This window comes from Helianthus annuus, chromosome 5 (assembly GCF_002127325.2).
Source record: "Helianthus annuus cultivar XRQ/B chromosome 5, HanXRQr2.0-SUNRISE, whole genome shotgun sequence".
Classification (NCBI taxonomy): Eukaryota; Viridiplantae; Streptophyta; class Magnoliopsida; order Asterales; family Asteraceae; genus Helianthus; species Helianthus annuus.
In genome coordinates, this window is record NC_035437.2 from 14,438,638 (window position 1) to 14,455,617 (window position 16,980).

Sequence of the window (16,980 nt, forward strand, 5' to 3'; positions counted from 1 at the left end):
CGTTGGAATGTAGGGTCCAGCGGTGACAGAGAGCCACAGATTGTAGTCCGTGTATTCGAAGAACGACTGGATACGAGTCTTCCAAGTACCGAAATCTTCTGCTCCTTTCAACTTTGGTGGTTTAGTGGTGGTTCCGGTCTCATGTTCTGCTTGAGCAATTGGACTTAGTTGATTCAACGACATCTTGACTTGTTTTTGACTTAAGAAAGCTGATCAGACAATAATTTCACTGGAAGATGATTCTGAGAATAATTTCGCAGAACTATTTCGCCGATAACTTCGCCAATGCAATAACTTCGCCGGATAGAGGATGGATCCTGCACGAGTGAAGATAGCTAATTTCGCTGAGACAATTAACAAACACGTTAGTTTGGCTAAATTTGCCGATCACCGTGATAAAAACGCTGTGGTTCTTTATCACTGTCCTCGAAGTCGCCTTCGATAAATTCGCTACAGGGTCAATGACGCTATTTCGCTGGTAATTAACAATTTTGCTTGTGTTTGATCGGCGAAACTGTTAATTTTGCGATATTCAAGTTAAATTTGCTGAATTCAAACTAATTTTGCTGTATTCAAACTAAATTTGCTGGCTTCAAAATAATTTCGCTGGCTTCAAAAATAATTTCGCTGCATTCAAAAATTGTTCGCTGACTTCAAGCTAACTTCGCTGAGCAGAGGGTTTAACACGAACTTAAACCCTCTAATCACCCAAATACAGCTCAAAAACCATGTTTTGATACATCAAAATGTCCAAAATGACTCCCTAATCATATATTAACAACAACCTATCGATTAAACACACCAAATCAATCCATTTGAGGTCCAAAAATTTGAAAACTTTGAAACTTTTGAAAAACCTTCAAAACTATGAAAAATCTCAACAAAAACACAACAACCAAGAGCACTAAGGCTCAGATACCAAATTGTAGATCCCAAAACGAATCCGGATCACAGTGGTTGGTTGTTTTAACCCATAACACCTATTGATTAGGTGTTTGAGATATGAAAAGTTAAGAAGAATCAAAGATGAAGGTGAAGCTAATGGATTAATGAATACAACAAGTGTTGTATTGAATCCAAACAATAAGATATAACAATAAACCACCTTGGATATCAGATTTGAGCACAAGATCAACACAAGAATGTAACAACACCAATATTCATTGAAGAGCCAAAAGCTTGAGTTTGTTACAAGGCATGAGCTATATATAGTGTCTGACTTGCCAGCAAATTTATAAATTTGCTGGAATCTTAACTACACCAAGTCAGATTTGCCACTATCAAAATATTACAATATTAGCCCCTAGACTTTACAAAGTCTAATAAACTTAACCAAAACAATCCATAACCATCTAAAGCAAGTACCAACGGTCTCATATGACCTAACAATATTCCCCCTAGACCGTTGCGTACTTGATCGTTCTTCATTCTTGTTTAGCGTTTTAGACCCTAATCGACTCAAGTACCTACGGTCTCAAAATGGTCTAACAGTTTGTGATTTATCTTAATGTGCTATAATGTGTACGTATAATGTAAAATTATATATATATATATATATATATATATATATAAACATATGTATGAAGTGAGCCGAGACCGCGAACCCGACTCGAGACCACTCGGTCTCGAGTGAACAGTTGGGCCGTTTGGGCCGCATCCCTTCTTTAATCCATCCGGAACCCACTAGGGTGCACCAACTTGAAATGGGTATAAAACCCCCACCATTGTAGCCGACATTCCTTTTTGGGACATCAATCATCACCTCACAATTCCCTATTCCTCTCTTTCTCCCTCTCACTCTAGCTCTCTCTCTAGAAAACTTTGATCCAAACACCCTCCTCCTTTCTTCTCGGAACAACCGGCGGCTAAGGAAGGAGCTCTCGGATCTCGGTGAATCCCTACACACCTTCACACTCTTGAACCGGTTAGTACCTCCTCATATATAGTTGGAGATTTTTGATTTAGGTCCTTGTTGTGAATGATCTACATGCTTAGCTTAAATGTTTACATATATGACTTGTATGTTGTAATGAGATAAAAATGATTAGGTGATGTAGATTGTTATATGAATGATGGACACAAATCCGTTTTGGTAAATAATTGTCATTGGTATTGTTTCGGTTAAAAATGGTCGTTTATACATGATGTGTAGAATTTTCTTATGACAAGTACATAAATATACATAGATCTAATATTGAACCGGAGCTTATGAGTTAGATATAAGGCCGCTGATGATGACTGAGTTATATGTTGAATCGAGTTTATGTTGGTTGAATGAACATGCTTACAAATGATGAATGTGGGTTGAATATATTATGAACATATGATGAATTGTTTGAATATGACATGAATATTTGAAAAGTTGTGTGTTTGATCCGTTTGAATTGAGAATTGGACAAGAAAACATGTTTGTGCATTGTGGTTGGATAGTACACAATTTCATGAGCATGCAATTTCATTGGATAGTACATCAGAGATTCTAGAAGGCTTCCACCTGTGCACGCATCCGTGGTTGCGAGTCGAGACCTTTGGTTGCGACTTGAGATCAAAACGTGACAACTCGAGACAGACTTCAAGGACTCGAGACCGGCAAGGTCTCGACTTGAGACTTCATGATCTCGACTCGAGACTAAGCTCGAGACTCCCAAGGTTGCGACTCATGCCGGCATTACTCGAGATCTCATGGTTGCGACTCGAGACCGCACGTTCTCGAGTCGAGACCACCTTGTCTCGACTAGGCTGCCTACCTGGGTTATTGGGCCACAATGTGTCATGATTGGACTATGTGTTTAACTGGACTATGTGTTAACTGTTGCTGTTTAACCGTGTAATTATTAGAGCAGGCCCAATAACTAAATAGATAACTGCATGCATTCTATGTGTTAGATACATGTAGGATATACGTGATTACTTGTACCCCAAACCTGACCTATACTTGTAACCATATTAGGACGTGGTGACCAGCATACTTGACCAAGTAAGCTAATCTGCCGAGCAACCCAAGGTGAGTTCACAACTTAAAGCATGCATTCCCGGTGGATTAGGAAACGGAACTAAAAACAACACTATCCCCTTGTGAGGGATACAAACTTACTTTTCTTCCCTTGTTACTGGGAACAAACTTACTTTTCTCCCCTTGTGTGGGACTCTTAGTTATATACTGTTTATATGGAATGCAACGGGCAACACTAAACGAAACTCTATCACTTAAGTCCCTACTACTTAATACCTATTAGTCGCTGGGGCCAGGCGAACGGGTTATTAGTTGATAACGCTATTTAGGTCTTACCAGCCTCACACCGTGCCCGTGTGTGGGATCGGGAGTGAACTAATGGACTCTGGAAAATCCGTCAATGATGATAGAACATTGACAAACGGGGCACTTTACGGAAACGTACGGTCACATGGAGTATTCGGTATTGGAAAAACAGTTTAGTCGCTTACTTATGGGGTAGCTCCCCATGGCATGTATAAACGGATAAATTAACTAGTGAAACAAGTTTTTGGTAATTAAAAAACTGGACAACTCGTGAACTCACCAACATTTTTGTTGATACCCTACTGCATGCTTTGCAGGTACCCAGTGACTCAGGAGCTTGCTACTTGGGGATGTGTAGTGGTCGTCTAACCCATGTGTTGGGTTCTAAATAACTTGAACCATGAACTTTGTTTTAAACTGCTTTGTCTATGCTTCCGCTACTTATGTTACTATTTGAACTTAAAACTTTTGAACTTGATCATGATATTTGCTAACAGTGTGGTCGGTGAATACTACTTTTGCTATTAATTAAATTGCTCAGTATAATTGGTGGCTGGATCCTGGTCAGTCACGCCCTCAAGCGGATGGTACTCCGCATGTGGATTTTGGGGGTGTGACACACGCCAGTACTCTTATTCTCAAGCTGGTGACAACTAAGTATGATGGGAGGAACGGCATTCGCGAGCACATCATGATGATGCATGACATGGCCAATAAGCTGAAGGGCCTAGAGATGGAGATCAGTGATGGTTTTCTTGTTCACTTCATCATCACTTCGCTTCCTTCGTCTTATGAAGCATTCAAGATCAATTACAACACTCAGAAAGACAAATGGACGATGAGTGAGCTGATCGCTATGTGCGTGCAGGAGGAAGAGCGTATGAAGATGGATCGCACTACTAATGTTGCTAACTTCACCACCTCCAGCTCAAAGAAGAGGAAGCACAATTATCAAAGAAAGGATGCTTCTAAGGTTCAAAAGCCAAATCCAAATCCTAATACAAGTGCACCTTCCAGCTCTAAGAGCTCCTTAGGCAAACCCTATTGCAAGTTCTGTAAGAAGACAGGACATAAGCAAAAGGAATGCCCTGACTTCAAGGAGTAGCTGGCTAAGAAAGGTAACGACTTTTTCATGATACTTGAGTCCTTTAATTTAAACGTCCTTGCTAATTCTTGGTGGTTTGATTCTAGTTCTATGGTTCATGTTACCAATTCACTTCAGGGATTCCTTACAATCCGGAAGCTTGGAAGAAACCAAAGAACACTTAAAGTTGGAGATGATCGGGAATTAGAAGTGAAGGCCATAGGAACATTACAATTATTTTTGAAAACTGGTTTATGTATTAAACTTTATGATACCTTATATGTTCCTGAGGTAACTCGGAACCTTGTATCAGGACCAAAGTTAGACATGGATGGTTTTGTCGTTTCTCATGGTCATCGCAAACTCTCTATTCTCTATGATTCTGTTGTTTATGGTACTGGCATTCTGGATGGTGGTCTCTATAGATTAGAACTAGATGATAATTTTTCCAAATCTTTGTTGTCATTTAATATTAATGAATCACTCACAAAGATGGAAAAGAAACGAGACTTAGAGACTTCATCTATGTTGTGGCATCAACGTTTAGGCCACATCTCAAGAGAACGATTAAATCGTCTCGTAAAGGATGAAGTCTTACCTCCTCTCGATTTCACTGATTTTGGAACATGTGTCAAATGTCTTAAATGCAAAATGACATCAGCGAATAAGAAAGGTGCCACTAGGAGCTCTAATTTATTAGAACTCATTCACACTGACATTAGTGGTCCCTATCAAATCGCTGGCATCACAGGACATACTTCATTTATCACATTCATTGATGATTATTCTCGTTACATGTACTTGTATCTTATTAAGGAAAAATCTGAATCTCTTACAACTTTTAAAGATTATAAAGCTGAAGTTGAAAAGCAATTAGATCGTCAGATTAAAGTTATGAGATCAGATAGAGGCGGTGAATATTATGGAAGACATACTGTTGTGGGTCAAGCTCCTGGTCCATTTTATGAGTTTTGTAAGGGCCAGGGGATTGTGAACCAATACACCATGCCTGATACACCTCAGCAGAACGGTGTCGCTGAACGAAGAAATCGTACCCTTATGAACATAGTGCGCAGTATGTTAGCCAACACTAATTTACCATTATTCCTCTGGACTGAAGCGTTAAAAGCAGCTGTTCATATACTCAATAGAGTTCCTTCTAAGTCTGTCCCTAAAACTCCTTATGAACTTTGGACAGGAAGGAAACCGAGTCTTAAATATATAAAAGTATGGGGCTGCATTGCTGAAGCAAAACTATATAATCCTTTCCTAAGGAAACTTGACCCTAAAACAGTTACCTGCTTCTTTATCGGGTATCCTGATCATTCAAAAGGTTATCGTTTCTATTGTCATTCCCATGTCACCCGTATTGTTGAAACCAAGCGTGCTGCGTTCCTGGAGGATTTCAAGGTTAGTTGGAGCAGTACCAACCCTTACGAAGAATTGCAAGAAGTACAAGACGCGGGGGGAGAGACTCGTTGCTTGCCATTACTCCGTTTACTCCTCTTGTACCCCATGCAACTGCACCTGAAGCCACTGCACAAACTCCATCTCCACAATCAGAACCCATTATACCTCGTAACGAAGGCACATCAAACGCTCAAAACCAAGACAACGCTGAACCCAATAATCAACTCAGGAGGTCATCTAGGCAAAGAAGGCCTACTAATTGGGATGATTATGTTACTTACCTGACTGGAATGGATGCTGGAAAGCTCAATGATCCTATCTCTTATAATGAAGCCATTAGTAGTGATCAGTCTTCTGAATGGAACAAAGCAATGATTGATGAGCTTGAATCCATGAAGAAAAATGACGTTTGGGATTTAGTCGAATTACCCAATGGTGCCAAACCTGTAGGTTGTAAATGGGTGTTCAAAACAAAACTGGATCTGAATGGGAACGTTGAACGCTACAAAGCGAGATTGGTTGCAAAGGGCTACACTCAAAAAGAGGGAATCGACTATCAAGAGACGTTTTCACCTGTCTCTCGTAAAGATTCATTAAGGATTGTTATGGCCCTGGTAGCTCATTTTGATATAGAGCTGCATCAGATGGACGTCAAAACTGCTTTCCTTAACGGAGACTTAGACGAAGATGTTTACATGAAACAACCTGAAGGCTTTAAACCTGAAGGTCAGGAACATCTGGTCTGTAAGTTGAAGAAATCCATTTACGGGTTAAAACAAGCATCACGTCAATGGTATCTCAAGTTTGATGAAGTCATGAAGAGGCAAGGTTTTATGAAGAATCAAGTGGATCAATGCACCTACCTCAAGATGAGTGGGAGTAACTTTACTATACTTGTCCTTTATGTAGATGATATTCTATTGGCAAGTAATAGTTTAGACATGTTGCATGAGTCGAAGCAGTTACTCTCGCATAACTTCGACATGAAGGATCTCGAAGATGCTTCTTACGTCATTGGCATCGAAATTCACCGAGATAGACACAAATGGATCTTAGGATTGTCCCAAAGGGCTTACATAGATCGTGTCCTTACACGTTACAACATGCAACAATGCAAACCCTTCGTCGCTCCAGTAGTTAAGGGAGATGTTTTCGGTTCATTCCAGTGTCCGACAACAGAGGTTGAAAAGGAGCAAATGAGCCAGATACCTTACACGTCAGTAGTCGGGAGCCTGATGTATGCTCAAGTCTGTACTCGCCCAGATATCGCTTATATTGCTGGAATGCTAAGCCGTTATCAGACTAATCCTGGTCTAGATCACTGGAAAGCAGCTAAGAAGGTCCTTAGATATCTGCAAGGGACGAAAGACTATAAACTGACTTATAGAAGAAGTGATCACTTAGAAGTGGTAGGTTATTCTGATTCTGACTTTGCCAAATGTAAAGATGACAAGAAATCCACTTCGGGCTACATCTTTATGTTAGCAGGCGGACCTATCTCATGGAAGAGTCATAAACAACAGTTAACTACAACTTCCACGATGATGGCAGAATACATTGCTGTTTACAACGCAACCTGTCATGGAATGTTGCTTAGAAATCTGATCACTGGACTCAAAATCGTTAATTCCATTTCTAGACCATTGAAGCTTTACTGTGATAACTCAGCTGCCGTTAGTTTCTCGAACAGTAACAGTTCGAATGGAGCTGGTTTATATCTCGATACAAAATATTTGTTCGTACGTGAACGAGTTGAGGAAAATAATCTTTGTATTGAGTATATTAGTACTAAAGATATGCTAGCGGATCCGATGACTAAAGGTCTCCCGCCTAAAGTTTTCGAAGAACATGTATCGAATATGGGACTTACTAAAGACCTTATTTAATGGCATATTGTACTAGCTTATGTTTTAATTAATAAAATTTCCTCAGTTTGATTTTGTATGTCTCTAACATATGTTCTGCCGGTGTAATGACATATAGACAAATATAAATACAAATCAGACGCTAAAGGGCTTATACACATTTTGATCGTAACTATTAGGTTTTAAATTGAGGCTATAGTATGACTAATGGGGGTCCAGAGTCGAATGATGATTCAACGGCTGTATTTCTCTGCTATAGTTCTTGGTTTAAAGCTAAAATGAGTGTTAACTCCTGGCCAGGCTTACCTAATACTCATGATAAATGATTACTCGGCTAAGTGGGAGATTAAATATATTATTAAGGTAATATTTAATCTTTTAGCCATCAAAATCATTTATATTATATTAGATCAAAATATATTAATAACCTATTAATAATTAGTTGGTAATTGTTGATGGACCATATTACCCTTATTAACTAATTAGGTTTCCTCTTGGGTGTATAAATAAGGGGATTATTAGAGAGTTTAAGGGTTAGAAAAATTACACAATTACAAACCCTCATAACATCAAATCCGTATCTCTCCCCATAACCGAAATCAACCCTACTTTCGGTTTCATCACCATCATCACCTTACACCCTAAGGAGGAACCGGATCACCTTGACAAAGATGTCGAACTCAATGGCTGCATCTCTGACTGGATTCTCTACCGCCCTGTCTGCTGTAACAGGTATATTATTCACATGTTTTTCATTATATTTAAACAGAACTGATGAACATTAAACCTATGTAATAATACTCATACAGGAATACAAGACATCACATATATATCCGATATCAATCTATCATTAATAGTAATAACTAATAACATATAATGCATACATACATGTAATTATCAGTTGAAAAACCACGTATCAAGATATTTTATTTGCACAAAAAAAAATGTATATTTGATTTGGTATTGTCAAGTTGGCATGTTGAGGAACATGGCCTATTGAAAGAACGTGGGTAAACATGCATTATTCCATGCACCGTCCGTAGTTCGTACCCGTTCAATCCGTACCAAATTCAATTACTCAAATCATTTTTTAATAATAAATAATAATTTATACGAACCCATTAATTATAGTTGCGTATTAAACTAATGTAACTTATTATATAAGTTATAGCTCGATAAGAACGATAAATTATCATCAAAATAATACTTAATACTACTTTTTATAAACAACATGAATTAATTAGAAAATTATTTGCATTTCAATAAAACGGCGAATACTATCAAGGAGAACTTGTATTTATGGATTTCCAATAGATCAAAGTATGTAAACCTTTGTTGGGATAGGTGGTATGATTTCAATATCCGAGATGTAATTCTGTAACCTGGAGTTCCAGTTTCTTGCTAGCCATTTTTCTATATTTTTTATAGAAGTTTCGTCGTTCAGAAAAATTAGAAAATTATTATTATATTTTTGTAACATATTTACCCAAAATATATTTTTGAGTACATCTTTCTCCTAGTATAAAGTAAATAAACAACACATTTTCTGAAATATATAATCTTAAAAACGAACATTCTAACCTTTTTGACATTGTGAAATTAATTATTTATATTCAAGTTGTACTATTTTTCTTCTTGGTGAGCTTGAATAACTTATAAGTTATCAATTTGTCAACCACTTTAATGGTGATGATGAGTCCACAAGATCAGGCATAATTGCCGGAAACATGGCTGCTGACGGCGGTTATGGGCGTTGAGGATGATCAATGCTAGATAATGTTATGGTCTAATTAAATAATGAATGCGACCAATCACCAACTAATCAAACAATACTCAAATAATATTATTCTAGTAGGTTTTGCCTTTTGGTTAGTATTAAAAGTTTATTACATATAATAAATCTGAAATTTCATAAAAACTCAAATATCTAAGTTTATGATATTCAAGTTCGTTTTTGATTACCAATGGGGTGGCTGTCCACTGTCAAAGACAAAGCCTTTAAAAATACCTAGGTTGGAAAGAGGAAAGTTTTGGGTTCAAGTCTCACAGACGACATGGGATTAAAGAAATTAGCCGTTCAAAAAAACAGTTCGTTTTTGGATTATAGAATCTTGACTTTGTTAAGAAAATGATTTGAAAGTTGATGTATTTGTATGCATTTGAACAAACTTTCAATTGTTTAATTTGTTTTTACATATTTTTTAAATTATAAATCTTGTTGTTTAAACAACCAGTTAATTGGGGTCATCTCAAATTAGACAACCACTCAATTTGGGTCATCTCAAGTCAAATAACCAATCAAAACGAGCAACTGTTATAAATCTTGTTGTCTCCACCACCTATTTGTTTATATTGACACGGTGGCACCATTGTCGTTGACGCCTCTACAACCGCCGATGGCTACTCTACCACCCATTGTCGACATCGCCAACACCATCCTTGCATCACCACCACCCCGACATGACCTTGTAGTCCTTGCCACCATCCCCGCCATTGCCACAGCCACCTCCACTATCGTTTGTCTACCATAAGAAATATATCGTGGGTGAATCTACTTTGATACTTTTTTTTCTCGAACTACCCATTTAACTTGATTTCATTTTGGGCCAGAATCCGTTTTGACCCGACACGGAACCCACCCTACCCTCCTAATATGCTAGCCCTAAGCCTCGCTGTTTGAAACGACTGTCTACAAGGCCATTTCACCTGGCCCAGTACGCTCTTTTCTGGCCCAGGCCTAACAAATATTTTGTTTTTCTTTACAATTTGTTTTAAGAAAAGGCTTAACAAAATTCTTCTTTCAAATCAAATCCTCAATTTTTATTTACAAAACTAAAACTATTTAACAAAATTAATATAGTTGCTATAATTCATATAGTAAACCTAGCTTCTTGTCTAAATTACGATAACCAACAAAAAAATACTCATGAACAATGTCTAAAAGTCTAGACAAAAAATCAGTTTGCTATGCCAAATCAATTGATTGTTGAGAAGTTCAGCTACAAAGTTCTAAGCACAACTTTTGCATCTCAATGGTGTCATTAGGATCCTCGAGCGTATAAGAACCGGACCTTTGGTTTGTTAGACATGTCATGTTCAATTGTTTGTCTAACTGCTCCAACTGAATTACAAAATGCACATGTTATGCTCGAGTGTTCATCGACTAGTATCATATGACCAAGTATCAACGAAATCGACTCAGTAAATGTTTTGAAACCCGGCCTTACCCTACAATGTGACTCACAACTCCATAAAGGGGAAGGGATGCACGTTAGATAATGGCACCAAGAACAATAGTCGTTTCCATCAACTCCACGAGTTAGCAAAATCAAGCCTGTGGTAAATCTGCGATCGGTATAAATGCAAAACTTGAAATTTAAAATGTCATAATAATGCATGAAATTGTGAACAATTAGATTAAAAAGAAACTTACCCTACGAGTAAAGCTATAAGGGAGATAATCAAAAGTATGTATTGACAACTTTTGTATTTGGTTCTTGTTGTGGGAGCTATATATCCAGAAGGGACATGTCTTTGGTTGATCCATTTGAACTGTGGACGGATTAAAATTACAAACCCTAGGAAAAAGCCAGTGAGAAATCCGCCAATGTGTGCATAATTGTCTATGTGTGGAAGAATTCCGATAGCAATGTTGATGAGAATTACGATGATGAGGGTCGATAATGCAGCAAGCTGACAAACCGAAAATATGATTATGAACAAACTGATGTATCCTATAAAATCTCAATCATATATAGCAATGTTGTTGGTAGAGTCTGGGAAGAGCAAACCTTTCGTCTATCCCAGAGGATACAAAGGTTGCTCCAATTAAGTCCCCCGGCTCCAAAATTTCTATTTTTTACGTGTACGATACCATGATCTTATTTAAACATACAAATATATGTTAAACAAAGTGTGCTAGACTCACAACATTGGCGTAAATAGTCCAATTTGTAAGAAGTTCGGAGAGCATTCCTCCTAGTAGGCCAAATATTGCTCCAGAAGCACCAACGGAGACGGTTGTTCTCACAAACAGTGACGATAAAATACTGCCACCAATTCCAGATAATATATAAAGCACCCCAATTCTCACTACAAAAGGTAATGTACCATAACTAATTAAAATGGGTTAGAAGTGTGTTTGAACATGTCTACTAAATTAAGAATGTTGTTTGGCTAATGCTAGAAGGATATACTTACAAAATCCAAACTCGTGCTCGAGGCGAGACCCTATAAAGACTAAACCCAACATATTTGCCAACGCATGGAACACACCGGCATGTAACCACATACAAGTTAGGATGCGCCATTCCCCCTAACCTCTCACACACAAAACACTATGTATGGAGAATATGCAGACGATATAATATGGAGGAAAAGAGAAAATGCTCTCAAAAACATCACACTATTATTCATGATAAATTGGCTTTATATAGCCTATACAAAAACAAACGTGGAAATAAAAACAATAAAAAAACTATTTCTTCCTAATAAATAGCTAAAGATGTGAACCATTCTTCAACCCAACGTGCACTTGCATGTAAATCGGTCAAAGTCTACCAAATCTTCCACCAACCTACGTCCACGAACCTCGTACACGATAAGTTCTGTTTGACCCTTTTACCCCTATTTTACTTGCTCTTATTATCCGCAACTTGTTGAACGAACTGAACTTGTGATCGTGACCCGTGAGACCCGTGAACTAACCCGCGAATCAAACCCGATTAACCCAACAATCCAAATGTTGGTTCAGGTCCCTCACAAATACACAATCAAACTCGTGAACAGAAATATACTGAGAGGTGAACAAGACTTTTATTAAAGAAAAACATCCACACAATTCATTAAACACATGTGGCTATAAATAGCCTTACACTAAACAAAAAATACTATATTTACTCCTAAATACTTGGTAGTAGTGGACCCATACTTCTACCCCATGTGCCAACACCAACGTAAATATCCATGCAATTCGGTCAACTCTAATACCTAGTCCAACTACTAAAACTATTATTTAATAAACTAAATATTCCAACCCAATTACTAACTAATAAAAGCTAAATAGTCAACATTAATTCCAACAATCACCCCCTTAATCTTGACTATCTCGGTCTTGCTACGCAGACCACGCAGGCCCGTCTTCCCCTTTCTCTTTCTAGCGTGAACCCTTTTCGGTCTTCGGCTCACGGCTCGGTGTAATGCGAACACTTTCGGTCTTTGTTCACAATTGGTCTTTTGGTCTAAGCTTTTTCTCCAAGAAAAGCTTCTTTCGGTCTTTCTTAGGCAACCACGGGTCTCGGTTACCACGGTCTTGGTCTGCTTTTCTTCAAGCCGTCGGTCTCGTGCGGCTTCTTCGGTCTTCTCGGTCTCACGCCAGAAATCAATCTCCGGCCACGGTCTCTTTCTTCTTTTCTCCCGTCGGAACAAGGTTTCCAACGGCGGTCTTGCTATCTCCCACCAGAATTCTCTTTCTGGCAGCGGTCACGATCTTTCTTTCCGGATGAAGAACTGGTTCGGTCTCCGCCGTTCGGTCTATCACGACACTGATTCTTCTCCGGTAACGGTCTTCCTCACGCCTACGGTCTTCCTGGCGAGTTCTTCGGTCTTTCTTTCAAGCCACCGATCAATTATGGCTTTGTTCTACTCGCCGACATCGGTCTGCGAACTCTTTCTTTCGTCTCACCTTTCTTCGTTCTCTTCAGCCGTTGCAGTTTAGAGGGCTGCACCCCCTTCTCCGTACACGACTCTCAAACCAGTTGTACCGTCTTCACCCGAGCCCTAGGCTCTGATACCAAATGTTGGTTCAGGTCCCTCACAAATACACAATCAAACTCGTGAACAGAAATATACTGAGAGGTGAACAAGACTTTTATTAAAGAAAAACATCCACACAATTCATTAAACACATGTGGCTATAAATAGCCTTACACTAAACAAAAAATACTATATTTACTCCTAAATACTTGGTAGTAGTGGACCCATACTTCTACCCCATGTGCCAACACCAACGTAAATATCCATGCAATTCGGTCAACTCTAATACCTAGTCCAACTACTAAAACTATTATTTAATAAACTAAATATTCCAACCCAATTACTAACTAATAAAAGCTAAATAGTCAACATTAATTCCAACATTCTTCGCTTTCTTCGACTACCTTCTTGTATTCTAAAGCTCCCATTTTTACCAACCTAGAAAAAGGGGTGAAATATGTTGCTTAACCATTATGGTGCATAATGATCCTTTTGGATTTGTAGGCCGTTTAGTGACTTGAGAATTACTTCTAGGCATTTTTTTGGATTTGTTGGGGAATTTTCAGAAACCGGACGATCAGAGAGGCGTGTAATCACTCTCAGATCAAATTATTTCGGTGGTTCACCCGAATAATTCAATCGGATACATCTCTGATTTCAAGAAAATTAAACTAGTTTATGTTGTTTGTGTGAATTGATGAACCAGAAAATTGTGATCAAAAAATGAATACGAAATTGGGTTTTGGGGTGTAACTGCCCAATGGCAGTTAACTCTAATAACTCTAATAAATCGACCCCAGCCAGGGGCTCTGCCCCTTGGACCCTGCTCCCAGGGGCGCTGCCCCCGGACCCCCGACAAGGGGGCACTGCCCCCTTGGAACCCCCGTAGAGTACGGGCTCCGCCCGTACACTTCGAATTATAATAACTCAAACAAGCGTGCACTCCCGTACCACCTAACTTGCTTGATGTGTATTATTATTCGCTTTGATCACCAAGTCAATCCCGATTACACTAAAATATCTAACAAATAGGCGGTTCGCTATACCTATGAGTGAACTTAAGGAAAATCTGACAGTGTGGCAAGCGAACTATGATAAGGAGAAAACGGAGTTGGCATCTTTTAACCAATAACTCTCATGACTCTACATAGAATCCCAATATGGAAAAGAAGTCAGGATAACGTTTGCTCGTTTTACTAGCAAATTCAAGCCAAGTTTGTTGGTAAAACGAGCAAACTTCATCCTGAATTCTTTGCCATGGTTTGCATGAGCTCGCTACCCATAGTAGTAACTACCACATCTCTAAACCATTTACAAACACAAAAAAAGTTGTTGTATAGCTAAACCCTAATCTTCATCAAATTCAAGGTTTCATCTAGTTGAGACTAACAAATTGTGTATAACCATCAACTACATGCTCCCAATGATCAAAATGTTAAAACATCGTATAACATTAAAACGATCGAGCAAACAACATACGTGGCAGGAGACGGACCAAGAAGAGGGTTTATCTTGAAGCTCTCAAAAGCCAAGCGTTTAAGGATCCCTGGTGCGATGCATTTGTTTGAATGGGCAGGACAATTGTTGACAAACATGGAAACAAAGAAGAGAAACACATTTATGGAAACAATTGTAGGCACTAACCAACAACTCCAATCCTTAAAAGGTTTAAATTCATGCACCGAAGGGTGATCATTAGGACGTGATGATTGGTTGGTGATCAGGGTTGGAGAATCTGGTGTAGGGGAGTTACCACGGTGGGAATGCACCCGGATCTCGAGCATCGGTGACTCCCTTCCGGATGACCAAGCCATGACGATGGCCGGTCGATCCTCAGGGAAGAAGAAATGTGGATCAAGATCGGGGTGGTGGTGGTGGTGTGGGTTTGAGCATTGTGATTAGGGTTTTGGATATTTTTATGGAAAGAATAATAAGAGTAGATGTTGATGACGGATCATGGTGGTCGGAAAATTATGGTACATTAGGTTAATGACGTTGGAGGAACGAGAAAGATGATATGAGTTTTCTAGGAAGAGTATACATGATGGGAAACCATAAGGCAATTGGAATATTTTATGGGAATTTAACCATTTAACAGAAGAAAATGAAAACAAATGCAATATATACATTGTGCATGAGCTATGATTAAGTTTGATTACCTATACACAATGTAGCACGGGAACGGGAACGAGTACGGGGACGATACGGGTATAGGGAACTACAAAATTTAAAAAATCCAAGATACGGATACGGCAAAAAAAATATAAAAAATAAAATATATTAAACAAATTCTAAAATATATTAAACAAATATAATGTGATACGATCTTAAACCTTGTGCTATTTTTATAAACCTAAAAGTTTAGACACCAAATGTAAACAGTCAAGATAGAAGGGGTTAAATGGAGAAAAAACAAACTTTTTACTAAACTCTTCCCTAAAAGTTAGTGCTAAAAGTGTAATAAAAGAAAACCAGAGGGTGTAAAGTGATAAAAAGACAATTTATTAAAAACCCTACAAAAATGAGAGCGCTGCTACCCATTCTTTCTCATCTTTCGGCATTAGTCGCTGCTTTACCAATGTAGAAGTACCAATGTAGAAGTACTATGTCTTGGGGGACATCTTGAGGAGAGCGGGGATTTCTGCCAAGAAGGAGGCCCCTGTGAATTTCCTTACAGATCCGATGGAAGGGAGATCTACATTAAGACCAGCGGATCTGCTCGTTTTTGGCTGGGAGGGAGGGAAACATGCTTGTGTGGATCTCACAGGAGTCTCCCCCTTAGCTGGTTTAAGGGAAAGCGGGTTTGTAGCAGGACATGCTATAAGGAAAGCGGAATCTAAAAAGGTGGATAAACACGCTAAAGCATGTGCTGATAACCAACATGCATTTGTCCCCTTCGCCTTCGACACCTTTGGCTCCCTAGCCCCAGAAGCTATCCGTTTGTTGACTAGGGTCCAAAAGGTTGTCCACAGCAGTTGCTCATCAACAGGGGGGCAGGGGTTTGTCTTTAATAGGCTAGGGTTTGCTATTCAGAAGGGGGTAGCGGCGCAGCTTGTTGCTCGCTTACCTGCGATATTGATGTAACTCGGCCAGTTGTTTATATATAAATAAAAATTTTGTTTATATATGGATACGTTTGGTTGTCAGGTTCAAGATTCTTTAGTCGGAGAAAATGACCAGAGTTGCGGTTGCTCCGGCGAGATATTCCGGAAACAATGGATACGTTTGGTTGTCGTCCCCCGATTTCAGGATACGTTTTGGAAACGTCCCTAGTCGTCCCTGCGGCGTTTCCGTCCCTAAACCGTCGCCGGGATGGCTATGAGATGCTTCATAGCCTATACATTTATACCATTATAAATCTAACTCGATGGATATTGGTGGCAACATAAATGTAACAGGAAAGGTCATGAATTATGATAATAAAGAACGAAAACTGTCTTTTTAATGTAGGAAAAGAGGTTAAACCGAATTAGTTCAAACCAAATTGTTGACACTTCGAATATCTTTAAAAATGATTTTAGTAGGTGAAACATACAGCGTTTGTAGTCCAACGGTTAGGATAATTGCCTTCCAAGCAATAGACCCGGGTTCGACTCCCGGCAAACGCA

General features: G+C 38.9%; 1 protein-coding gene and 1 non-coding gene across 2 annotated transcripts; one reads left to right on the top strand and one right to left on the bottom strand.

The window, feature by feature from the left end:
* Window positions 1-9,965: 9,965 nt before the first annotated feature.
* Window positions 9,966-15,194, bottom strand: LOC110942725 (RHOMBOID-like protein 1). Its single transcript, XM_035989831.1, is given in 8 exon segments — window positions 9,966-10,140; window positions 10,636-10,739; window positions 10,846-10,963; window positions 11,052-11,311; window positions 11,547-11,710; window positions 11,819-11,938; window positions 13,755-13,810; window positions 14,852-15,194. Coding segments are annotated over 8 exon segments (1,332 nt in total). The 5' UTR covers window positions 15,187-15,194.
* A 1,714-nt stretch (window positions 15,195-16,908) lies between these two features.
* TRNAG-UCC lies at window positions 16,909-16,980 on the top strand. The gene has a single exon. It is a non-coding gene; the product is annotated as a tRNA-Gly (tRNA).